The sequence below is a fragment of the Jaculus jaculus genome, chromosome 14 (assembly GCF_020740685.1).
Source record: "Jaculus jaculus isolate mJacJac1 chromosome 14, mJacJac1.mat.Y.cur, whole genome shotgun sequence".
In the NCBI taxonomy this organism is placed as follows: Eukaryota; Metazoa; Chordata; class Mammalia; order Rodentia; family Dipodidae; genus Jaculus; species Jaculus jaculus.
The window spans coordinates 17701659-17726565 of NC_059115.1; the positions used below are offsets into that span (position 1 = coordinate 17701659).

Sequence of the window (24907 nt, forward strand, 5' to 3'; positions counted from 1 at the left end):
TGCTTTCTGGTCTTTTACCTCTCACAACTCAACTAAACAGTGGTCAAATCAGCCATCAGTTCCACAAATAGTTCACTCCCATCCAACTCAGCCACCTCATGCAAGTGTGAAGCCCTTCCTTGTTAATGGACTGCTTTGACTCGCTCCTTTTTGGAGGACTCTGCCTCCCATCACCACCCCACACCTACTCCTGCTTCAGTCCAAATGTGGCTGATGAAACTTCAAATGATGAGACTGTCACATACCAGTTCAACCCTCCCAGGTAACTGCATCTGGCTGTTCAGTGTGAGGGACCCAGGCTACTATCTCACTGCTGCCCTGCCTGGTCGATACTCCTCATATACTTTTCTAGCCTGAGCCACCTGGTCTACATTCCAGAGCACAGGAAAGTGAAGGAAGAAACAATGTCTCCCCATTAGCAACGCTTACTAGATGTGCATACCACTTCTGTCCGTATCTTCTTATCCATAACTTAGTCATACTATCATACCACACAAGGGATCAATAGACAATGCCTTGAATCCAAGAAGTCACACATCCAACTAAAAATCAGTACTTCTATATTAGGAGAGCAAACATTAAGGACAAATGGATTTGGTTTAACAGTCCCTTTGTGCTTACAATCATGAGAACCCTCTCATAAGACCCAAGTCTCCCCAGCACATAGGTTTCTCCCAACAATCATGAGACACCCCCTCCAGGATTGAGCCTCCCCAGTGCAAAGAATTTCCTTCAGAGGTGCACATGGAACCATCAGCCTGCCTGACTCCAGGGCTTGAAATCACAGATCCAGGCACAACTCACTCCCATAACAGTACAAATCTGAGAACTACCCTTGACTGTGAAGCTAAACTGCACCACAAGACTCCGTGGGCCTGAAACATCTTAGTGACCCTCTGCCCTGTAACAACTGTACTTCTGGCTGGACCCCAGCCCTTCTGACTCTCAGCACATCTGATGTGACAGCTTCAGGACTCAGTCAACCCAGAGAGAAGGGCAGAGGGTAGGTGGGGGTCTGTCTGCTCTGATGACCAAAACCAGAGGACTATTTCTAGACCTTTATTTCTCTATGAAAAGAGGAGAAAAGGAATAAAATAAAAATGGCACAGTTGACACAAAATAAACATGGTTCTTCTTCCAGCATCAGGCAAGAGACAGAACTGAGGAAAGAGAAAAAAGACAGGCCTTTAGAACCACTGCCCTCTCCAGTTACAGTGCCACCCCCATCCCAGAAACCCCATGCCCTTGTAGATCACCCTTTTGCCAGAGGCTCTAGGCTCTCAAGGCCTCACCAGTCAGAGCCTCCTGGGCGAAGTACTTGACATCCACATCCTGATCCTGGGTCAGCTTCTTCAGGATGGGTTTGACTTCACTCTGCAGAGTGCTAGGAGGGGCAGTAGAGGGAGAAGGTAAGCCAGGCTAGGCTGGGGTCCACAGTGGGGCACAGTTGTTACTATCTTCTTGGTGGTGAGAATGCTGACCAGCGAGACATCTCCTTGTCAAAGTATATCTTTTCCCCATCTAGCTATTAGAGTTTCTCTTGCTTGCCATTTGTGTATCATTATTCTAGATAACTCTCTCATGTATTACAAAATGTCTCTACCATGACAATGCTAGCCATTTTACTTAATTTTTTTTGATATAAATAGTTCTTCATTTTAGTGAAGACAACTCTATCAATCTCCTCCTTTTACTATTTAGCAAATCTATACCCGTCCCAAGTCATGAAGACAGTCCTCTACATTCCCTTTTAGAAGTTTTACCTCTCTGGTACAGGTCAGAAAGTCAATTTCAAATTAGTTAGAGCACCGAGGCAAGAATTCTATTATGTTGACATGGACATTCAAGTGACACAGCATTTTCAAAAAAACACAGGCATTTCCCCATCAGACTACAATTATGTCCACTATTCTATCTAACTCAGCTTTTATGTGCACTTGATACTCTTCCAGTTGGCAATATGAACATCCTTGAGGCCACAACTCACTTGTTTTCATGGTAGAATAAGTTGTCTGGCTTTATTCTTAGGATTACACTATCTAATCCATACTTCTGTATTTCTAGAACCAATGTGTCAGTTTCCCATTAAGAACCTGTGGTGATCTAATGGGCTTACACCAATCTAAAGCCCATACATGAATATTAGGGAGGTCTCCCAAGATCTCTCAGAGAAATGTTCTATAATATTCCCAAGAAATGTTATACATATTCCATTAAATGTATTTCAGGTCACCTGATGTCAGTGGCATAATAATAAACTACACACACATAAACACAAGTAAAAATTTGTATATGGACACACAGATACATAATGAAATACTGGTTAATTTCATTTTCTACTGATATTTTGCTTGTATACCAGCTGAGATCACTCTCTCATCTCAGTCCATTCTGTGTGGAATGCCCAAGTGACTTCTCATTCTACAGTGGAGAAAACATTTTGTGAATGGAGGGCACAGGCCAGGAACACAAAACAAGCTGTCTTCAGAAACACAAGCTCTGTTTTCAGAGGCCGAGATTAAGATGGACAGCACAAGTTCCAGCCTCACCTGTTGTCGAGGATGGGTCCTATCTTCTGTAGGGACTTGGCCACATTGAAGCGAACATTGGCAACTGGGTCCCCAGCCATACGCAGAACAGTGGGCAACATGTGGTTGGTGGTAATGTCTTGACCACAGACCTCAGACAGCACCTGAGAGCCAGTAAGTGGCAGAGAGACAATTATGCAAAGCCTGCTAAACCCCCATGTCCCTTTTCTTTTGACCAGGACACTTAATCATTATCTGGCCCAGGGAGAAGGACTGGAAAAATAGGAGGCTCTGAGTCCAGAAGCACAACCCTAAAGAATCTCTGCAGCTCCCAACTCCTATAACACTATGTCTCCACTTGAGGATATCACACTCACTGTCCCTTGTCTTCTCTTCTACTCAGTGCTTGAAAGGTATTGATTCCGAGCCCCTGAGATCCCACCTTCATGAAGTGGTCTCCAAATTGTGGCATAGGAAGATATGTGTGTGTGTGTGTGTGTGTGTGTGTGTGTGTGTGTGTACACATATATATTTCCAAATCTCACCTTTCATTTCTAGCTCTGTACAGTAGCATGAAGTCATTATGAAATTACCAAAGGTGATACATAAGTACACTACATATATATATCTTAACTTCTAAGCACTACATGTACAAACTTAAGTTACTCTTTAAAAGCTGATGAGCTAGTCAATGTATCAGCATGAACTCCTCACAGATGGGAAACTGAAGCACTAATTGGCTACGTGATTTAATGCATGTCAGAGTTGGAATTTAAGACTAAGTCTAACGCTAGAGGCTGTGCATTTAGCCAGTGCAGTGTAAGCAGATGTTCTCCTGCTCAGCAAGAAAGCAGGTATTTCTCACAACACTCTGCAGACTGCAGCTCACACACATCAAACATTCTAGTCCTAGACCTCTCACCATCTAACTTCTGGGATCCTGGCGATGACACTTCAAGCTGTGGCCTGTACTCCCCTGGCATTCACCCTGACACCCCATGCCCCACCATTTCTCCATGTCCAAGCCATACGTGGACCCTCCACCTTCATGACGCTGGGCACTACGGATCCCCAGAGGCAGATGGGCAGCAGGTGGCATGCTCACATTGATGCAGAAGAGGGTAGTCATCCGGTGCAGGTAGTTAGGGTCTCCAGACATGGCCAAGACCTTGGGAATGATAGTGGCATGGGCCCACTCCTTCCCAAACTTCTCCACCAGCTTCTTCAAGTTGCTAGTGGCCGCCTCCCGGATGGCATAAACTGCAGCAGGGTGAGGGCAAGGGGAGATGACTCAGAATGAAGGACTGATTGGGAAGGGATAAACAGTTCCACTCACTCCTGCATACTTAGCATCCCCAGGCCAGGTCACACAGGAGTCAGCACACTCAGCCAAAAAGAAAACCGGGACTCACTATGCTCCATCTAGTGTCTTCTTCTCATATAGTACCTCCAAGCTCCTTGGAGCCAGAGTCATTATTTCCCTCCTTTATAAATAAAGGGCTGAGGCCCTGAGAAAAGATTTGCTCAATTTATTTAGCACTTAGTACTTCAAGCTGTCTGGCAAAGACAATCATGGATGTTTATTTTTGATCACTAGAAAATCAGAACAATGGGCACTTCCCACAATGGCCTGAGACTGGGATGAGAAATCCCATGTTTCACAGAGTAAGTATAATGCTGAAGGATGGAAAATGACTTGCATAAGGTTAAGTAACCAGGAATAGGGGACTCAAACCCAGATCTACCTGATAGGTGGCCCTACAACTCCACTAAACCAGACAACCCCTGGGAGACCTGCTATGTACCCCTCATAGTCTACACTTCTCTCGGGTTCTACACAGCAACAGAGTGGGTCCATGTGAGCATCCGACGTAAGGGGGAATGTTCCCAGTCCACTTGTCTGTCCTTGTTAGAGCTGCCAACTCCTCCTTTTATGCTGCTGGACAAACGTACCATGGTCCACAAGCCAGGCCATGCATAAGGGGCTGAGTTTCTCATCAAAGAATTCCACACCCTGCAAGACATAAGAAAGAGCTCAAGGAAAAGTGGACAGGGAGAGATGCCAGCAAGCTCAAACTAAAACTCCAGATAAACCATCTACTCACCACTCCGCCAGCACCACCTTCCTCCTCTCTCTTACTGAATTTCATCTACCTTCTACAAACACATTTCCTGGGTCCAGTCCTCCAACTCCTCAGGCAGTTGTCACTGCCTAGACTAAGTCACCATGCTCCCAGTTAACACCACCACAGCCCTGAATACTGTACCATGACTGGACTTGGCAATGTATCATGCCAAGGGCTACTCGCTTACCAGCTGTCCAGCCAGCAGAGGCATGTACTCAATGATGGCCAGCCGCACACGCCACTTGGCATCCTCAGCCAGTTCCACGATGGCAGGGAGCAAGGACTGAGAGAGCTGCCGAATACCAATCACCTCATTCACACAGTCTAGGTTGGAGATGATGTTCAGCCGTACCTCAGGGCACTGGGGAGAAAACAGGAGAGTTCAGAGAATGCCTGCAAACAGCAGCCCAACACAGGGCAAAGAAACTCACTTGTGCCTTGTTCCACACAACCATGCCTGGAGCACCCACTGCCCAAGCCCTGCTCCTGTCCCTGAAGACACAGACACACACAAAGCAAGTAACAAATTATGAAGTGAAGCAGCCTGTCCATCTTCTATTACCACACGACGTGCTTACCCTTTCACAGAAACACAAAGGAAAATTAAGACTGTGGGGAAAATACATGTGGACAGACATGATTCTGCTCCAGTTTCAATGGCCTACTACCAGGGGGAGAAGGGGTGTAAAGCAAGGGCTCCTTTCTAAGTACAGCCTGTAACAAGAAATACACATCTAGTCTCAGAGGTAGTTGAAGGCCATGAAACTGAGATGGGAGCCATCTAGTGGGTGATGAGGGTGTCTGGCACACAAAGGGATTAATGTGTAGGAGCTTCTCCTCCATAAGTCCTGAAGACCACAAGCACACTTCATTCATCGGTCTCAATACCCAGCACTCTGTGGCCCACAGCAGGCGCTCAATACATGTCTGCTGAAAGCTACACATGTTTGAAATTGCCCAACTCTAAGTATTGTAAACTCTGAATTACAATATAACTAATATACCTAAATAAAGATAATAAAAATTAAAAAATAAACATACAGTATACCTAATCTTCCATAAGGCAAATCAACATTTGTAAGAAAAGACACATAAACACAATGAATTTTAATGCCTTTGCGACCTGGACCCAGCAGGCACCCTTAGGACTAAGCAATCACAGGAAGAGCTGCTACCCAGGACCTCACACATGAGTAAGAGCTGCTGACGCTGCTGACTCACTTTCCTCTCCTCTAGAGTAGGAGCTGCCTGTGTGGCCACCTCTGTGCCAGCCTGGAAAGAACAGCTATGTGCATGTGTCTATGATACTGTCATCAAGTCCATGAGAGGATTTAGAACAAGTTCATTACCTGCTCTCCTGGCCTTGACAGCCCTTCCTGTGGACTCCACAACCACCTCCGGCTGCCTCACTCACCCTTGCTTTGCACTGGCCCCACACAGGGTTCTGACACATACATCTCTGGCAACTCTACCACCTGCTCACAAAATCAAGTACAAACTCTTCTCCCAACAGTCTCCCCGAAGATGTCTGTTGCCCTCCACGTTATCTTGTGGTCCACGTTATCTGAAGAGCAAGTAGAGTTACTTGACTGTCTCTGACCAAAGGGGCACGTGGAGCTGACAATAGTCTTGCCCTGGAAGGACTAGGCCTACCACTATCAAACGCTTCTTCAGGACCAGAAAAACTTGAGCCTTACTCAGACCATGAGAGCTGAGGTCGCAAGGTTATCCCTCCAATGGAGGAACAACTGGCTGATGTGAGAAATAATCCTGTCTTGTTCAACCCACTATATTTTAGGGTCCTTATTACCCTACCTTTAGGTAAACTCTAACAAAACACCATGATCCCAGCATCCAGAACACTTTAGTGATGCCCTAAGATTATCTGTTTACTTCTCTCCACTGCCAGGCTCTGAAGGTCCCTAAGGATCAAGGTTGACTTGTTTCTGCTTTCTTCATAACAACAACTTTCAGGAAAAAGACAAGTAGAGTGAAGACTCACAAAGCAATGCCTGACAGAATGAGTAAGTACATAAGTATTTATGCCCATATTTGATCGTCATGAAAAGGCCACCCTGAGAATAGACTAAATTCCAGGTCAGTAGGGCTAGAGTAACAACCTACCTTGAAAAACAACAATTTAAAAAAAAAAAAAAAGATAGGTAACAGTTCACCATGTCTTTGCAAACGGCTGAGAAGCATTAGGGCACTCTTACCTCATCCTTCAGCTGAGCCAGGAAAAGGGGCAGGAGGTGCTCAATAGTGTTGTCTTTGCCAAGGATGGGAGAGAGGCCCATGATGACCGAGGCCAGTGCTGACTTGACGTGTTGGTTGGCATCTGACACGAGCTCCTGAGAGGGGAAAGCAGGGGCAGTCACGGAGTCAGGGGAGCCCTGGGGTCAGGGCAGCTCCTACAGTGGTAAGGAACAATACCGAGATGACAGCCTGCTTGGGCACTTCTTTCTGACACAGCCAGAGAGGTTTAGAGCCAGGGACATGACAGTTCTTGACAAGTGCCCCTTCTCAGAGCTCTAGGACCCCTGTGCCCAGCAGGCCATATCCCACTTCCAAAACTCTATGGCTGAGGGCACACTCGGGTCTCTGAAGGGCAAGTACACCCCTGAGATCTGAGATCAGTCTCAACCCTCATATTGTGCCTACTGCCAGAACCCAGTTACTCTGTCCCTACAGGGCTGGGAATCTAGTTCGTAACTGGCTGTCCCTAAAACCCGGTCTCCACCCTCTCCCTTGGACAGGCTAAAATCCTACAAGCAGGTGCCCCACCTATTACCTTGATGCAGGGCAAGATCTGGGTCATGATCACATTCTCCCGACAGTCGGCTGAGAGATTTTCACAGAACTCTGGGTGGGCAGAAGGAGGAGGCAGACATTAGACCTGACTTCCTGGTCCTCCTGTGGCCTTTGGATGTCCATCCACCTGTGTTCTGGTCATGAGCACCAACCTTTGACCTTGTGGGAGGCTGCGGCCCTCACCTCAGCCTCACAGTCCTTCATCAGGTTCTGGAAGGCAGGCACTAGGTCTGTCTTGGTGATCTCAGGTCCCACGGCTTTCTGGAGCTACAAACAGGGAGGTGTGGTATTGGTAGAGAAAGTGAGACTCTGCCAGCAAATGGGCAAGTGAGTATGTAACTCAAGTAAGGGGAGAAGAATGAGGTTAGACCGGAAGCTTAGAGGATCTAACTCTGGGTATAGCTCTTCATCTCTCTGCTCTGGCTTCCACAGATGCAAGGACACTTACCTCATAAAATGTTGTTTACATGTAAAATCGCACATTTCCTTAGTGTTCAGGTTATTTGTGGATGGGTTTTCTGTCATCTCACACAAAACATAGTGATACAGTCCTTCCCACTTTTTTGTAATTGAAATGAAATATGACTGAGGGGCAAGAGGCAGATGAGCTCTGCATGTCTCCTGGCACCCAGGTCTGCTCAAAGCTGCCTCTTGGAAGTCCACTTGGAAGCAGGATGGCTCATACTAAAGGAATAAGCAAGTGAAAACCTTGAAAGCCTCACAGTATCTTGGGCAAAGAATATCTTTTATTTACCTAATATATTTGTTGCTTGCTGGGAGCAGCACTGTTTTAACAGCTGGGCAGTCCCTGTCCTCCTGGAGCTTTTACTGCAAGGCCCAGTAGAGCCTTTTCCTGCTACTCAGACAGAAGGATCCAGAGAGCCTATCTCTCTGGCCTTTCCTGTGGGGAGCCCACAGATACACACACATCTGCACAACCCAGTAGCTGGAACAATGAGCCTTCCAGTAAAGTCCAGGGGTGGTCATCATCAACACAGGAGAGGGAGTCGACATTCTTTCTGATCTGACTACCCACATCCACTGCTCGCTTGCACTCTCTCTCTCTCTTTCTAAGTCCCAAGATTCAGCTGCAAATGTTACTGCTTGTCCTTCCTCTTGCCTTGCCATCCTCTATGCATGACTTTGTGCTGGGGCTTAGTTCCTGTCCTAGCTCCCACCTTCTCATTAGACTGGTCCTATCCTTGAGAAAGCCTGCTCCTTGAAGGCTGGGAATGTATGTAAGTCACTGTGCCCCAGGATCTATGCCAACGAGGTAGTGCTCAAAAACCACAGGATTGGGAATACAGTACAACAATTGGCAAGTGCTCGCCTAGTGTGCATACAGCCCTCGCGAGGTTCAATCTCCAGTTACACTAAATAATAATAATGATGATGATTTTTTTTTTTTTTTAAAGAAAAAGGTTTGTGGGCAAAGGAAATTTAGAGCTCTGCAGAAAGAGTACCATCCTAGCCGTCCGAGGCCCAGGCCCCTGTCCCAGCTCCGCTCAGACAAGCTCTGTCTTGGGCTGTGTTCTTTGTTTCAATAAACAAAGTTCCACCTTTCTTCAACGGAGCATGAACTTGGTGACAGAATCCATACTACAGCAGTCCACGCTGCTGCATCCACACCCATGGCTGGGACAGGCAGGCAGAACCCAACAGGATGCACAGAACTCTCACTGTATCGTGGGGGCCTGACGAAGCACACTAGCTCCTATATGTGACATGACTTACCCAGAGTCCCCACCTGTGGGGTGATACCCACAGTCCCTCACCTACCTCTGTGAACTTGTCAGCCACCATGTAGCGGACACGCCAGGACTTGTCTTCAGCAGCCTGGCGCAGGGTGGGCATCACCAGGGCCTCCAGGTCCTCCTGGGGCAGAAGCTGGGCAATGTTCACACATGCCTCCACAGCCAGCAGCCGCACCGAGTCCTGGGGAAAGCAGGGGACAGGAGGGCAGCAGAAGTACACTTAGCTCTGGGTTCTGCTGCTTCCAGAGGGGCAGGTAAGGATACGGTGGCAGCCAGGACAGACACACCTGCTCGTCAGAGGCCAGGTTGGAGAACATGGGGATGATCTCACTCTTGACGTTGTCCAACTCCAGGACCTTAGCAAACTCCCCCAGCTTGGAGGCTGCGGCCCGCCGCACCATAGGGGTGTCATCTGAGCATAAGTTCCGGAAGTACCTGGGGACAGAGAATGGGGCTCAGGAGGACATCTGGAACCCCAAGGCAGTGGGAGGCAGCAGGGTAGAGCATACGAGTCACTGCTGAGGTGCTGGGATCAGCTGTGTGACCCGTCATCTCAGCCCTATAAAATGGGACTGTCAGCAACAATACATACCACACAGGTCTACATGGTCTCAATGAGATCACATATGGGAGATGCCTCAAGCAGCAGGTCTGCACACAACAAATCTAGTCCATGGTAGGTGCTGAGCACTATAAACATGACCATAAATAATGTTCAACTAAAACGCCACTAAAGGCCTTCCCTTTCAGTAGCCAAGTACATCAGCTACAGAAGCATGGGAACTAATGTGGACATCTAAGTGTGTGCAGACTGCTATACGCTGTGGAGTAGCAGCTCGGGGCTTCGACTTCCTATTCAAGTTTGAGGGATGCAGTAGGTCGCAAGCAACTCCAAGGTATATCTCTGAGGGTTCCAGACCTGAGACAGGCAGGAGATGGCACCAGACATCATTTGCTGAATGGTTTCTGATCCAAGTAAACTATAAACATTCTTTTAAATCTTGGCAGGAATCAACAAGAGCTTAACTCCCACTATGGCAGACCAGGCCAATTTGCTCAGGGACATCCAGCAATTAACAACAATGGCAAGCCCCTCTGGGGGCTGATGAGGTGGGGGCTGCTGGAAGGACTAAAGGACATTAGAGACTGAGTAGACTCACAGGGGCTGAGGTAGTGAGGAAGGCTAGCTGCCAAAGAGAAGGGAAGGGACTCACTGTCGAAGTTCTGCCTTCACAGCACTGGACACTCGGGGGTAGCAGACAGAGAAGAGGCCGCAGGCTGAGGTGCGGGAGGTGAACCAGTCGCCACCCGCCAGCCGCTTGACCAGTGGCACGAAGTGGGCCTCCAGATCTGAAGGCGAGTGCTCGTGTGAGATGGCCCGCAAGGACTCCACCGCTTTGTCCCGTACAACCGTCTCTTCCACTGTGGCCAGTGACTCCAGGGGTGGCTGTGGCAAGAACATGTGCTCAGCAGGCAGCTCCTTTGCCCATGGGCCTGGGAGGCTCACAGGAGAGTCTGATCACTCATACTTTCTTTCCTCCAGCAAGCCTCCCTTGAAGTTCCTACCTACTGAAGGTGCTTGACAGAGCTTCCCCGGCATCTATGAACCTTCAAGGCTTCCACTTTGGGGGACTCCACGTCCTAGGTTTCAATAAGCATCACTTACGCACTTGTGCACTGTGTCACAGTCAGAGTCACAGCGTTGTGCATATGCAGGGCACTCATTCTGACTACATGAATTCTAGGAAGCCATCGTGACACTGGCTTCATTTGAACAAAGAAATCTGAGTCTACAGAACCTGCTCCAGGCTAGTAATAGCTACATGCCAAGATCTAAAGGCACACTACTTGGCTGTCCTTTATTTTCTCCCAAATGGCAGGTCCCTTTACTATCTGACCCTCTTCAGGTTCCCAGCTGTGATGCAACACATGGATGCACAAGCGTGCAATGTGCTGGGGCACAGAAGAGCTCAACGGATAGCCCTGGAACCCAGCTGTCACTTCCTAGTGGTGAGTCCTCAACAAGCCGCTCAAACTCTTGGTCCTCTAAGTGACCAACTAGGATGGATGGAACACCCCACTGTAACAATGACAATCAGCTCTCTGTTAGTACCTTACTATGTGCCCAAGTGGTATGTTGACAAGATTCTTAGTCAAGTTATGAAAGTGGGCTTCAATGCCCTCCCCCCAAATTTACACAGGGGCTCACAGAGAAGTTAACTCTCTCAAAAGTCACCCACCTACATGTGGGGCACCAGCTAACTATGATGCTGGTTAGTAAGCAGCCTGGATGACCAGAGCAACTGCAGCAATACTAGATTACACACTACGAACTTGTGGGTAATGTGACACCCAGGGCATGTCTACTGGGAGGTGGTGCCCAGCCTCCCCTCAGTGCTCCCCACTCCCACCCCTGCAGACAGAGCCACAGGTCTGCCCATAGATCAGCAACAAAGTACAGGGATTCCCGTGCTTCACACTCACCAGCAGGCAGTGCACATACTCAGGACCTCCCACCAAAGTGGTGAAGGTTCCCAGCTGTTCTGCCAAGGCCAAGAGGACCTCATCTTCATCATAGATGGTATCTGTGGACCAAGACACAGTTCAGTGACTCACACTTGGCACAGGCAGGTGTCACTGTGTTCCATGAAGGTTAGCACCCAGGATCTCTCAAACTGCCACGCCCTATCACCTGGATAGCGAAGAGTGACACACACAGCTGTGCTGGCCAATACAACAGAAGCTGACTTCTGCTCTTTTCTGCCCTGTGCTAGGTGTGGGAAGCTGGAGTGTTGATACCAGCACTCTGAGCTCCCTCAGAAGGAGCAACGAGACTGGACTATGCAGTGCAGAACATGGTACATGGTGCTTCTCTGGCCGGCTCAAGCTCTTACCCATAGCACTGCTTTCTGCCAGAACTTCTCATTTGCTAAGGAAATCTTTTCTACCTTTTCAGACTTGGTTCAGCTGCTGCTGCTTGGAGAATTACTAGGAAACCCTGAGACCAAGACAGGTCCTTTTCCTGGGCTCAATCTCATTTCTCTCTATTACTTTTACCTGAACCCTGACCACAGGCCACAAACACATGCATTCAGAACTGGCTGTTGAGTTTCCTCATTCCTACCAGAGCCTAGCATAGCAAGAGCTCAAATCAGCTTGCTAAAAGAATGAATGACTGTGTGGCAAGAAAACGACTCCACATTGACAAGAAAGCTCAAAGTCCTCTCTCAAGTTCCCACCTCTCTTCTCAGAGACCAGGGAACCTGCTGGCCTCTGGCAGAATGTGCAGTCACTGGGACTTATGAGCATTAACCTTTCTGGAGCATTGATTTGCCACAGGCAAGCCAAGGAGAGTGGCCTTGGGAGAAACTAAGTCCAAGTCTGCAGACACCTCACTATCAAACTTTCAACTTCCAAATCCTATTGCTTAAGGCACCCAGTTTGTGGCATTTTGTCCCAGGCAAACTAATACACATAGTAAATTAACTCTGAAAACACCAATTCTGAATGTTCTATAGGTGTGAACTCAGGCAGCTCTAAGCTATATCTGAAACATTATCACCTCCTGAAAGACACAGTCTATCAACTTGGCTATTCTGAATAGTTTTCAATGGCTGGAAGCTCTGAGGATAAAAAAAAAATGGCATTACCTGGAATCCCAACAATTTAAAAACATCTTCCTGTCATCTCATGAAGCTAAAAAGGTTTTGTACAGTCAAATATACCATAAGCAAAGCCAAAAGAATATCAACTGAATGGGAGAAAATCTTTGCCAGCTATACCACTGACAGAAACCTAATAACTAGGATCTACAAAGAACTCAAAAAACTAAGCAATAAAATATCAAACAACCCACTCCAAAAGTGGAGCAGAGAACTAAATAGGGAATTCTGAGTAAGAATTACAAATGACTAACACACACTGAAGAAAATGTTCAACTTCCCTAAACACTAGTGAAATGCAACATAAAACAACTGTAAGATTCCACCTTACCCCAGTGTCGGGAGCCATTTGGCTGGCGCTCAAACCTGTTCAGCCAGCAGGCTCTGGCACCCCAGTAAGGATAGCAAACATTAAAAAATCAAATGAAAACAAATGTTGACAAGGACATGAAGAATTAGGACACTCGTTGACTGCTGGTGGGAATGGAAGCAGGTACAGCCCCTGTGGAAATCAATATGGAGACTCCTGAAAAGGATGAATATAGAGTTACCAACAGACCCTGTTATTTCCTTCCTGGGCATTTACCCTAAAAGCTCCACATCTCAGTTTAGAAATATTTGCTCAACCATGTTTATAGCTGCTCAGTTCATAATAGTTAAATCTGGAATCAACCCAGGTGCCCATCATAGGACAAATGGATAACCAAGACATGGCATATCTACACGATGGAATTCTACTCAGCAGTAAGAAAAAATGACACAATGAATTTTGTAGAAAAATGGTCGAACTTGGAACAGATCACTTTAAGTGAACTCATACAATCACAGAAAAACCACTGTCTCTTGATCTCACTCATCTGCAGTTCCTAACCTGGATCCTAACCAAGTTGCTGACATAACTGAATAGCAACTTAAGGCTAGGACAATAGGGAAGGTAAGTCTTGGGGAAAGGAAAAAGGTGGGGAGGAAACAAATCTGAACCCAAATTGAACAGGTACCATAGAATCCTATAACCTGGAAATCAGACTAAAGGGTGGATTCCTCAAGAGGACCTTAGAGGAAGCACTTGAATCAAAAGGCCCTGGATATGGTGAGAGGAAACCTAACCTCAAATTTCTCCTGTTTCTCTCTCTAATTTGGGTTTTTCTTTTTTCTTTTCCCTTGGCACTGGCCTGTAATTCCCTGTACGAGGATGTGGTCTACATCCAAAATGAGCTGTTGATCAGTGAGACCGAGATCTCCCAAAACAAACAAGAAAAACTTCTGTCAAGAGAACCTGATTACCCACCAGAGGTTAATGTAAGACCCTATTGCTGAAGACACCAAACGCTGTTGGCATGGACCATGGAGAGACATGGTTGGAATCCAAAGAGCCAGTCCCCAGATAATTGGCCCATCTAGTGCTGGAATGTGCTACATGAGCTACCAGGGGAAAGTGGACAACATCAATCTAAGCAACTCAAAGTCTAAGCGACTCAGAAGCAAACAACCTGATGTGATACTCATACAAATGAAATAGTAGCACACAGCCATAGTGGGTAAAAAACTACCCTTGGGTTGGTTAACAAATCTGCTCAGTGGGAAGGAAACCATATCTGAAACTGGCAAACAAGTCAGAATCATATCCAGATAATGATTCTGATTTCCATTATCAAGCTCCCACTAACCTTAGACTATAAGAGGGTCTACATCCTTTTAATTCTCTCTAAATTAATAATGGTTATCTCATTTAACCTGTGCTGACTTCATTCTCCATTGGAGAATCTGCTTCTCTTTTCAGATGGAAACTGGACCTGAGGAAATAAGAACTGGGGAAATGAGCAAGAGTGCAGCTTTCTTAGTTAATCTGATACCAGCACAAGGGTGATGGAGATAGATGCTGAGGACACTCAACACCTACCAAGCCAGAGATCCAGAGGCTCCTAAGTGCCTATCACCAAAACAGACTTAAAATTATCCTAGCATGGCTCAGGGAAGTTTGCAGAAGAGAGGGTGGGAAGATTCTTAGAGCCACCAGTTGGGACATTTTGCACAGAGACACTGTTGCCCCTCTCCATAATGCATGATCCACAATCCCCATAGGGTTGACCTATATCCCCAACAAAGGCCTCTTCAGAAAAGGGAAGGAAGGAAAGGATGGTACCAACATGTGTTGTTTACATACTAAATATGTTCATATCTAATAAAAAAAAGTAAATTAAAAATATATATATCTCCCTGAATCACCAGTTACTGTTTACTTTTAAGGCTCTCATGCTCGTGTGGCCCTCATAGCTCTTCCTATCTGGATTACTACTGTTAGAACATGAATGTGATTCTAAAGTAATAAAGACAGTATTTACCTACTAGACGCAGTAAATTCTCACATTAACTCTCAGCATGTACTTTAAGATCATTCCACCAAGCCAGGGCTTAAGTCCAGCCCAGGATCTTTACTCTTAGCTATGATCTCCACAGTAAACTTCCTGTCTCTACCCTTCCTCAGTCAACCCCTTCAATACAAGTATCTGTACAATGTCACTACACCTCACACCCTCTATCCTCCAGCAGCTACCTACAATGCCACCTTGCCTTCACCCATAGGATTAAACCTCAACTGCGCCATATGGCATGTAAGGCCAACAAAGTCCATCCTATCATCAGCTCCCCCACCCCTGTGGTCATGACTTTTCCACTCACTGGCTACTCATGCTGGTCACTCTACCAGCTCCTTTCAGCTACCTCCCTCCAGAATCACCAACAGCACCTACTACATGCTTTCCTACAGAACAGGCTGTGCAGAATGTTTTATTCCCCAACCCTTCCACATACCCAACAGCTCCCAGAGAAGAATGCTGAGGCCAAGAGATAGAGCAAGGTTTTAGCAGCAGGCTGGTGGCACACCTGCCTGTTTCAAACCCATCTCCCTCTGACTGCTTCCCTATATGCAGCCAGAACCATATGACTATCCTGTCATATAATCTCATTGCCCACAAAAGTTGTCCTTGTTGTAACATCCTGAAGCTTTTGGGTCCAACAATCTACCAATGGAAGCCACTGGGTTTAGGGCAATCTGCCCAGAGTCATGCACACAGACACCTTACTCATCAGGTGGTGTTCAGGCATACCTGCATTCCTTGGTCATTAGCTGTGCCACGCTGGGCAAGAATGACCTCACGAGGCCTCAGTTCCCCAAGTGCCACATGAAGGGCAAAAGTCATGGCATCCTCCCTCCCTAAAATCATCCCTAAGTCCATAAGAGCTAACGGAAAACAAGTCTCATGAGTAACAGGACACTCAAAACCTTCAGTTGTGATTTTTGACCAATAATGAGTGTATGCTATACATGGAAATGAGAATAGTGATAACACACAGTTATAAGCCAGTGGCCCACACTGTGCCAGCCATTGTTATGATTACCCTCTCCATATCTTCACAGATGGTAGACTTGATAACCACAGCTATCCCTCCAGCAGCACTCACTACAAACCTGGCCTTCATACTAGTCAAAACCCCAGGTCAATTAACCAACACTGTTAACTTCTGAGCCAGGATATAAAAGCTCCCCCAGTCAACTTCAAAGAGTCAGACCTCAGACAAGTGAATCACTTCACCTTTCTATGCCTTAATTTCCTCATTTACAATGGGACAGTAGTACTATCTGCCTTAGGGCATTGCTGTGAGACAGACTGGGAGAATGGCACTGATAATGCACATTTAAGAGTCCGGGCACTATCATAAACACTTTATGGGAGCTAACTTGTTCTCACAAAACATGATCCAGCACATATTAAGTATGTAATAAATGTCAACAATACTGTGTGGGGATTGCCTGCATTTTATAGGCAAAAAATTCAAGGAGCAGTGATGCAAAGAAACTTGCCTGAGGTACCAGCTAACAGTCAAAGCTGTGGTTCAAACTGGGTTCCATCTGCTTCTAGACTCTTCACCAGCACCTACTGCTATTATTCCAGACCAGTTTCTCAAAGCAGGACTGCACCTGACCTTCCCTACCCCACTGCCCTCACTCCATGTAGCACAGAGAAAACTCTTACAATTGATCCGGTTATGATATGGTTTCTGGCTCACCTAGCAGAAACCATCCTCCAAACAACCCCATAGCCCTGTGACTCCAGAAGTCCTTACCTGTAAGGAAGGGCAAGAGCTCACTTCGAGTCCTTTCCACTCCAAGGGCCAAGGCAATGGTGGATAGCTTCTTGATGCTATTGAGGCGAAGCTAACAAGAGAACAAGAAGAAGGGAGAATGTCAGGAATCCAGGATTCAGCGAGTCCCGCAGCTCTGGAACAAGTCAAGTCAGCCACTGTAAGCCTTGCTCCCATGCATGGAGTTGCTCAGGAGTAATTTAGTAATTACACAGCATGCTATTTTATAGTCCTGAGTAAAGCATTAAATCACAGCAATGACAGCAACAAAAGCCAAAGCATCCTCTGGTCTGTCAAATCCAACACTACAAAACTACACTTTCTCAGTTCATGCTATGACTCTCCCCTTCCCACAGACTCCCAACTCTCTCCTCCTCTCCTGTACTGAGCTATGGGCTAACATGCTAAGCACCACAACTTTTTAGTAACAACAGCCACACCTCTAGCAAGCTAGCTCTAGGTCAGGTCCTAAACCAAGCACGCACACAACTATGTCATTTTAACCATCAAAATAACCTGACGTGGTCAGAGCTAGTCTCACTCAGTCCCTTTTTACAGAGGTCAACACGCAAGAAGCCAAAGTTCCTCTGAGTCAATGAGGCATAAGGACTGGAAACCGGTAGTGACAGAGCTGGGCACAGTGGCAAATTTAACTCCAGGACTCAGCAGGTTGAGGCAAGAGGATCCTGAGTTTGAAGCCATCCTTAAATACATACTAAAAGTCTCAAAGGAGGGAAGAAGGGAAAACAATAGTATTAGCCTTAGCAGTACTAATAATGCAACTAGTATAATGGGACTGAATAGTAATCCCATGATATTATGATATATACGTATTTATATTTGAAAGGAGGCATCACCATTTGCACCTTGAAATTCCCTCCACATTGTAGACCCTAGAAATGAGGCATGGACAGTCTAATCTTCCTTATTTTTTTCTGTCTTGGAGCTGGCTACAGCGGAATTCTGTCACATATGACATAAAATCCTAAGAACCATTTCAGAACGGATCCTGTTCCATGCTTGACAGGGTGAGATGCTACACAGAGACCAGAGGGAACACTGAAGTACACAGGCCTTGCCAGGGTTCCTCACCTAGTCTATTTACACTAACCAGATCATATCCTTTTTGTTTGATCACAATGGGACACAAGGATCCCTGCTTCAAAATACTCATGCCTTAGGGTCTGCATAAAGAAAAGACTATGGTTATGGAGAGATTCCATAGAGAGCATGAAAGGTCAACACTCATTTTCCTATACCTGGTCCTTTGTAATAAGCCAGTAAACGCATTTCTCTGAGTTCTGTGTGAGACCTTCGAACAAGTTAATCAACCCAAGTAGGGAGTGTGTGCAAACCCTGACTATCCAACTGGTCAGAAGCACAGGTTTAAACAAACAAAAAGCCCAGATTTCAAGTAGCTTTTAAATAGAGACTGGGGGGAAGACTGTGGGGAGCAATGACCTTAACCTGTGGGAACTGTCCCCAGGTTGTTAGCATCAGACCTGAACCTTGCTGCTGACTGCTACTGCAGACATGCTTCATTGCTAGTGCTAAGACACCCCACAGCACCGCTCACAGAACGGGTGACCGTGTGAGAGCAGAGGACAAACAGGTAGTGCATCACACTGCACGTGAAGAAATACATCCCAGCCTAACGCCTGGCATCTGTGAGTGTAAATAGTATCTTTGTAGATGGGTTTCAGTTTCAGTTCAGTACTACAAGGTGAGATCAAGTGTGGGTTGGTTCCAGACCCAAGTGTCCTTCTAAGCAACAGAAAAGGAGAAGACACATGCACAGAAGGCATGACCATGTGAAGATGGAGGCAGAAGCTGGGACGACACATCCAAAGCTAAACACCAACAACTGCTGGTAGCACTCCCAAAATAGGAGATCTATGATACACATGTCCCTCAGGTCCTCCAGAGAAACCAGCCCTGCTGACACCCTGATTTCAGAGTTCTGGTCTCCAGAACTGAGAGGACATTGTTTGTGGTGAGTTACCACAAGAGTGTTAGAGAACATATGTGTTTGGCTCACACAAACAGCATTTACATGGTGGGTTCTCAGTTGATCCTCTCCACACTAGGGATGAAAAGTGAGCCTAAGGATGCCCATTCCACACTCTCCACAGAAACGAATGTTCAGAAAAGCAGGTAACTGCCTTGGCCAGCACTGAGGGCTGAGGTTCAAAGCCGGGGGCTCTGAATGCATAGTGACAGTCAAACCCTCCCTGTGCATTGGTTCATCCTCATAAGGTACCTCTTCGACTAAATACCAGGGCAGTCCCAAGAATGTCAAGACACCATGCTGACAGTAGAAGGCAAGGCCTGGAGTAAGTGGGCACAGATGAGCACACAGGAGAACCCTCTTCTGGGAAGGAGAAGAACAAAAGGTAGGGGCAAGATGAGGAGGGGGTTCCCACTGCCTTTTCTGTTCCTGGGCACATGCAGCTAGGAAGAAATCTGCAAATGAATGAGGGCCTGCACAAGTAGGGTTTTGTTGTGGGGGGGGGGGGAAGACTACAGCTGGGCAGTGGCAAAAGCCTGTAATAACAGCACCTGCAAGGCTGAGGACCACAAGTTCCGCAGGCCAGGCTGGGCTAAACAGCAAAATCCTACCTTAAATGAATAAATAAATGAAGTAAAATGGGGCTGGAGGGATGCCTCAAAGGTTAAGAGCACTTCCTATGCAAGCACATCAGCTAAGGAGACATAAGAGACTGCTGGAGTTTGATCCCCAAAACCCACATTACAGCTGGGTGTGGCCACATGTGTCTATAATTCCAGTCCCGTAGGGGCTAAGAAACCTGTAAGCTGCAGGCTTCAGGATCAGTAAAAGACTCTGGCTCAAATAAGAACTAGGTGAGCACATGGGTGCCACAAGGGCGTATGTAATGTACATACCACACACACACAAGCCAAAAAGAAAAACAAAAAGCAATACCAATTTTGTCTTTCAATATCACTATTCCTTTTGGACCAATGAAAGGAGGCCTAAAACTCATGCTGGCAGTAAAAAAGTCTCAGGATATGGTGTGAGACCTGAAACTTATTTTCAGCCCAAAGGAAAATGGGCAGAGATCAACCTATGGAAAGATAGAAAGAAAATAATAATATATGGCTATAACACTATAACACTTGATTACCTACTAGAGCTAAAAGGCAAGAACCTATTGCTGAAGACACCACAGGCTGTGGTCACAGGTCATCGAGTACCACACTCAAACTGAGGGAAAACAGTTCCACCTGGCTAGCCCTCATAGTGCTGGAAAGTGCTATGAAAGTTGCTGGGGGACAATGGTCACTATCAGCATGAATAATCAGGGGACCATACAAGCTATGAAATCAACCAGCCAGACAAGAAGTACACACTTGTGCAACAGTGGCACACAACCTCTGTGTGTAACCAACTGTTCTTCAACAGGACATGGGAATGCCCAGCAGGGGAGCACTCAAATCTGGTACCTGAAATGAAGTCACCATAATCCCATGAACAGAAAACTCAGACTTCTCCACAGAGAAGCCCCCACTGCTCTCTGAATAAAAACTCCCTCAAATAACTATGTAGATTCCTTTTCATACAAGGTGCTCTCAACCTTGCTGGGAGAAATATTTTATTTTGCAGATGGCAGAGAAAAATCAGGAGATCCAATAGACATTAATACATCAAGAAAAGATAGTCGACTGCCTAGCATAAGATGTGCCACCTCTACCACACCTGCTGGGACCCACAAGAAATTGCAGAGGAAGTAGATATATGAGTAGCAGTAGTAGGTCCCACTGCTAGCCTGGCAACCAGCTCCAGGGAAATGGTAACAGACACTGTAGTCAATCAAAACATGTTGAATCAGAAACCTAGAGGTTACAGAGAACTCAACATTTCACCAGCCTAGATCTCAGGGACCACTGTGGAAGAGGGGATGGAAAGACTATAAGAACCACAGGGTGGGTAGAAGTATCCTGGGCCACAGCTCCCACAGCAAGAGACTGACAGACTGACTGAGGCCTTAAGTACCCAATAGTTAACACCAATAATCCCACTAAGGAGAGCCCTCAGGAAAAGTGGGAATGGGAGGGGAGGGGTATAATACCACAACCTTTGTAAAAATAAATAACTTATAGTAAAACAAAGTAATGGTCACTAAAAATAATACATGGCAAACACTAACAATCACCAAATCCAGATGGTAAGTATATAGGTGTTCACTGTACTAGCCCATAAAATTTGCTCCATGGGCTGGAGAGATGGCTTAGCGGTTAAGCGCTTGCCTGTGAAGCCTAAGGACCCCGGTTCAAGGCTCGACTCTCTCTGTCGCTCTCAAATAAATAAACAACAAAAAAATTTTTTTTTAAATTTTAAAAAAAGCTTGCTCCGTGAAGTGCTAGTACATGTTCGCAGCTTTGCAGACAACTCTGTCCTTGCAGCTCAACAGCAGCCCAGCCACACAACCAGACATTATGTAAACTTCTATGGCTGTTGCAACAAAATGTTATTTACAAAAGCAGTTAGTGGCTAAATTTGGTCCACACAGTATTAGTATTCATTTTTCAATGTTTTTATTTCTGCTTCTTCAAATAAAAAATTATTACGGGCTGGAGAGATGGCTTAGCAGTTAAGCACTTGCCAGTGAAACCTAAGGACCCTGGTCTAGGGCTCGATTCCCCAGGACCCTCATAAGCCAGAAGCACAAGATGGTACATGTATCTGGAGTGCGTTTGCAGTGGCTGGAGTCCCTGGCATGCCCACTCTCTCTCTCTCCCTCTACTTCTTTCTCTCTCTATCACTCTCAAACAAATATATATAAATAAAACAAAAAATATTTTAAAAATTGTTGGGAAGACCGATATTTGCCACCTGTTTTCTTTCCTCTTTGTCTTTAGGTTAAAGAAATGATTGTGTTCCTCACCCAGCTAGGCTACAGGGAAGAGCATGGGCCAAGGCCATAGATGGTGAGCAGCAGCCCCGAAGCCACTGGAATGGTGGCAGGGGACAATCACAATCACATTCATAATCATGGAACAATAGTACACAACATCTACTGACTGTTTCCTGTGTGCCTCCAAGGGTTCCACATAGATAATTAACACACCGGTACTGTGTGTACTGTGCACTAACATCTTGTTCCTAGAATCAGTATTTTATAGGCAAGGGCGCTGATACAGAAAAGCAGGCAATTGCTGGAAGACAATGGAATTCCAAGGAGAACCCAAGAAATCTGATTCAATGTCAACATCACAGTCAATGAAGAATGATGCTCAAGAGCTGTGCATGTGAGCTGTCACTTCTCCCATGATGGGGACTTGTCCTTGGAAATACTAGTTGTGAATTTGGGAACAATGCCCACTGTTTTCTGTAGGCAGATAGCACCATGAATGCTGAAGAGAGGTGGCACACAGCCACACTGCTTCAATTCAAGGCTAAGCTGTTTATGTACCAGCTACAAGAGCTTAGATAATTTTCGTCAGGGAAATTCAGATCTGCAGAACCAGAAAAAAAATTTGATATGTCACTAAATTTATGGTAATTTGTCACAACAACCATAGGAAATGAACTCATTGACCAAGGATAACCAAACTCCTATTGCCTCTGGCTGAATTTCTTACACATCTTCCTTCAACCTCAGAAATAAAGATTTTTTAGACTGGAGAATATACATACACATGTGTACACATGTATGTGTATATGTATGTGAGAGGATTGACCTATGCATTGCAACCATGTCTAACAGCATCCCTGACAGCTACCCACTAGAGGCAACAATCTCCCAGTTATGGCAACCCAAAATGTCTCCAGACACTGCCAAATGTCCCGCAGTGGGCAAAGTCACCCTCAAGTTGAGAACTACAGCCAGTGGATCTACTTTGTTTCTGCATGGCTGGTCCCTCACCTTATGACAGTTCCATTTCCAAGTCCTCATCCTTGAAGGAGCCTCCTTTAGCTTCTTCACCCCACTTCGTCCATTTTCTAATTTTTACCAAGACTCACAGCTTAGTTTCCTTGCCTCAGTCAGGATTTTGCTTCTCAATATGACATCCCCTGACAACTCTGTATACAATTCTTTCATTTTCTCAATAAAGGGTGTCATGTAGTCCAGGCTTCCCTTCAACTTGTTTTGCACCTAAAGATGACCTTCTGATCCTCCTGCCTCTACCTCCTCAATGTTGGGATTACAGGTGTGCGCCACCACGCGCAGCTCCGATGTCTCCTGTATATCCACAACCTCTGCACGTAGGTACTGAGCAAATGAATTTACACAATGACCTTGTAACTACAGTAGTACTCCTGTTTGGTGGAAGAGAAATTTGCACACGTCAGAGAGCAAGCAGTGGAAGAACTCCAGCCTGTCAAGACACTGACATGAAAGAGTCATAGAAACGAATCTAGGAAGCTGGGCCCGCTCAGGTTACCCAGTGCACCTTGAACAATTTTACAAAAGAAGAAACTGAGGCATAAGGCGAGGTCCCACTTCAATGTCAACTCCCCCAAAGACAGCTAACGTTTACTGGGCCCTAACAAGAAGCCTATTTTACCAGCTGAGTTCTTCAACCACCGAGGGAAGCCAGGACTACTATTGGCCCCTATGTCATAGAACACTGAAGCCAGGGGCAATGAAATGATGAGCAAGAGGGGTGTCGTCCATCAGCAGATCGGTCGCGGTCCTGCGGTCTCAACTGGGCTCAGAGCCCCTGGGGTCACCTTCCCCCCTCAGCACACAGGCCAGGCCGCTGGGCAACCTGCCCTGGGCAGGGCGGCGGGGGCGGCGAGGGGCGGCGGGTTTCTCCGGCCTAACTCCCTCCGGCGCGGGTCCGCGCGGACGGCCACTTCCTCAGGTCTCAACCAAAGCTCGGCCGCAGGGAACCGCAGGAACTGAAGGGTGACCTCGGCGACGGCCTCCGCTGGGCCCCGCCGGGCGAAAACCCTCCACGTTCCCCATCCCAGGAGGCCACTTCCCCGACCCAGGGCCGTTCACGGCCGGCCGCCAACCTCCGCGCCCGCCGCTCGGCCCCGCCCCGGGCCGCAGACCCGGATGCCAGGCGGCGGCGCGCACGCGGCGGGCCCGGGACCCCGAGGCGAGCGGCGCCCGGGCCGGCCGCCGGTCCTCTCCCCTCCTCCCCCGCCCCACGGAGCCTGCGGACCTGCACGTCCTCGTTGCGCAGCTCGTCGATGAGCACCGCAATAGGGTAGAGCGAGTCGTCGCCGTCGGCCGCCGCCATCTCGGCTCCGTCCCGTTCCTGTCACTCTGCGGCCGGCGCGGGGACAGATCCGGGCTCCGGGGAGGAGGAGGAGGAGGAGGAGAGGCGGGCGGGCGGGCGGGCGCCAAGACGCTCTACCGGGGCCGCCCAACCGTCATTGGCCGGGCTTAGCCGCGCCGAGGTGGGACTTCTTTGGTCCCAACAAGCCAAGTTCCGCCCACCAACCATTTGCTATTGGTCGAGCGAACGTGATTGGCTTTCCGAAGCTCGCACTAGAAAGCCGGAAGCGGAAATGAGGCGGTATCTTAGCGACCGCGGTTGTCCCCGCCTACGTCGCCGCTAGCAACGGTGGAGATGGGCAGCTGTGGTTGTCCAATGAGGTCGGGAGTTGCGGGAGGGACGCCTGCCTTCTGGCAGCGTGAAGAAGGCCTGTAGGTGCGGGTGCTGGTTGATGCGGGTTGTCGGGTGGGGACAGGCCGGGCTGCGTGCTTCGGATTGTCCGGTTGTAGTGCCCTGGTGAGAGGACGCCAGGGCACCGCGGCCTGGGGAAGGAGCCATCTAGAAGGAGCCTGGCCGCTGGGGATCGCCCCTCTCAACAGCCAGACCCCAGAGCTCTTGATGTGATCTGACCTAGAAACCTCTTTGCCCAGGCCTTAGGTAGCTAGTTAAAATCAGCCGGCTTTTTCAGC

General features: G+C 47.3%; 1 protein-coding gene across 2 annotated transcripts; it reads right to left on the reverse strand.

Moving 5' to 3' along the window:
- Positions 1-1043: 1043 nt before the first annotated feature.
- LOC101601299 (serine/threonine-protein phosphatase 2A 65 kDa regulatory subunit A alpha isoform-like) lies at positions 1044-24312 on the reverse strand. 2 transcript variants are annotated; one of them, XM_045133272.1, is made up of 15 exons: positions 24162-24312; positions 17007-17097; positions 11704-11804; positions 10434-10666; positions 9507-9654; positions 9245-9400; positions 7618-7732; positions 7446-7516; positions 6871-7005; positions 4842-5015; positions 4482-4542; positions 3634-3788; positions 2550-2692; positions 1293-1384; positions 1044-1160 (listed from the first exon to the last, which is right to left on the reverse strand). In XM_045133272.1, the coding sequence occupies exons 1-15, from the start codon at positions 24237-24239 to the stop codon at positions 1144-1146; spliced, it is 1770 nt and encodes a 589-aa protein (XP_044989207.1). In that variant the 5' UTR covers positions 24240-24312; the 3' UTR covers positions 1044-1143. The 2 variants fall into 2 exon arrangements, with proteins under 2 accessions (XP_044989207.1, XP_044989206.1); XM_045133271.1 differs by having other exon boundaries at positions 1257-1384.
- Between the last annotated feature and the right edge of the window lie 595 nt (positions 24313-24907).

Bases quoted from the DNA above. Each gene is read 5' to 3' on its own strand.
- LOC101601299 (XM_045133271.1), bottom strand. From the start codon at position 24,239: ATGGCGGCGGCCGACGGCGACGACTCGCTCTACCCTATTGCGGTGCTC. The intron at 9,655-10,433 runs GTGAGTCCCTTC...CTCTGTCCCCAG, and splicing joins GTGAAGGCAGAACTTCGACA to GTACTTCCGGAACTTATGCT. The intron at 9,401-9,506 runs GTGTGTCTGTCC...TGCTTTCCCCAG, and splicing joins ACCTGGCCTCTGACGAGCAG to GACTCGGTGCGGCTGCTGGC.